We start from the raw sequence: 430 nt of genomic DNA, 5'->3' as shown, positions 1-430 counted from the left end.
CTATTGATGAATCTTTTTATCAATTTATCTGTTTCCATTGTATATGCCAATCTCTTTCCCTCTCCCCATTTATCTAAATATATATACATCAATGCTTCATTTCCATTTATATAATTATAGAAAACCTACATTGACCATATATAATTCAAACTAAACAGAGATAACCACATAGACATAATTCTGATTAGGAGCTGAACAAAAAATCATTAATAAAAAATGAACGAACAAATGATTAAAAATAAAATCAACACCGCCAGGTTACCTTAGAGAAGAGCAAAGGCCTCGTTCACATCCAGTTAATCAATGCCCCTGTGGTACGTGGCGACACAAGAATCATGTTCTTCACAGACAGCGTAAGTATATATGCTTTATTGCAACCTTTTTAATGGTAATGGGAGAGCCGATTATAAATAACGCAAGTTTATTATCA

At 32.3% G+C, this 430-nt stretch overlaps 1 protein-coding gene across 1 annotated transcript in view; it reads left to right on the top strand.

The window, feature by feature from the left end:
* The window catches only part of LOC119590844 (phosphatidylinositol 3,4,5-trisphosphate 3-phosphatase TPTE2-like), a gene marked incomplete at its 5' end in the record, with an annotated part of 9758 nt that overhangs the window by 7341 nt on the left and 1987 nt on the right, over positions 1-430 (top strand). The window contains 1 exon segment of the mRNA XM_037939601.1: positions 258-353. Within this exon segment, the coding sequence (XP_037795529.1) occupies positions 258-353 (96 nt within the window).

The sequence above is a fragment of the Penaeus monodon genome, chromosome 27 (genome assembly GCF_015228065.2).
Source record: "Penaeus monodon isolate SGIC_2016 chromosome 27, NSTDA_Pmon_1, whole genome shotgun sequence".
NCBI classification, from domain to species: Eukaryota; Metazoa; Arthropoda; class Malacostraca; order Decapoda; family Penaeidae; genus Penaeus; species Penaeus monodon.
The sequence above is the reverse complement of the archived record's forward strand: the minus strand, read 5'-3'. Positions and strand labels throughout refer to the sequence as shown.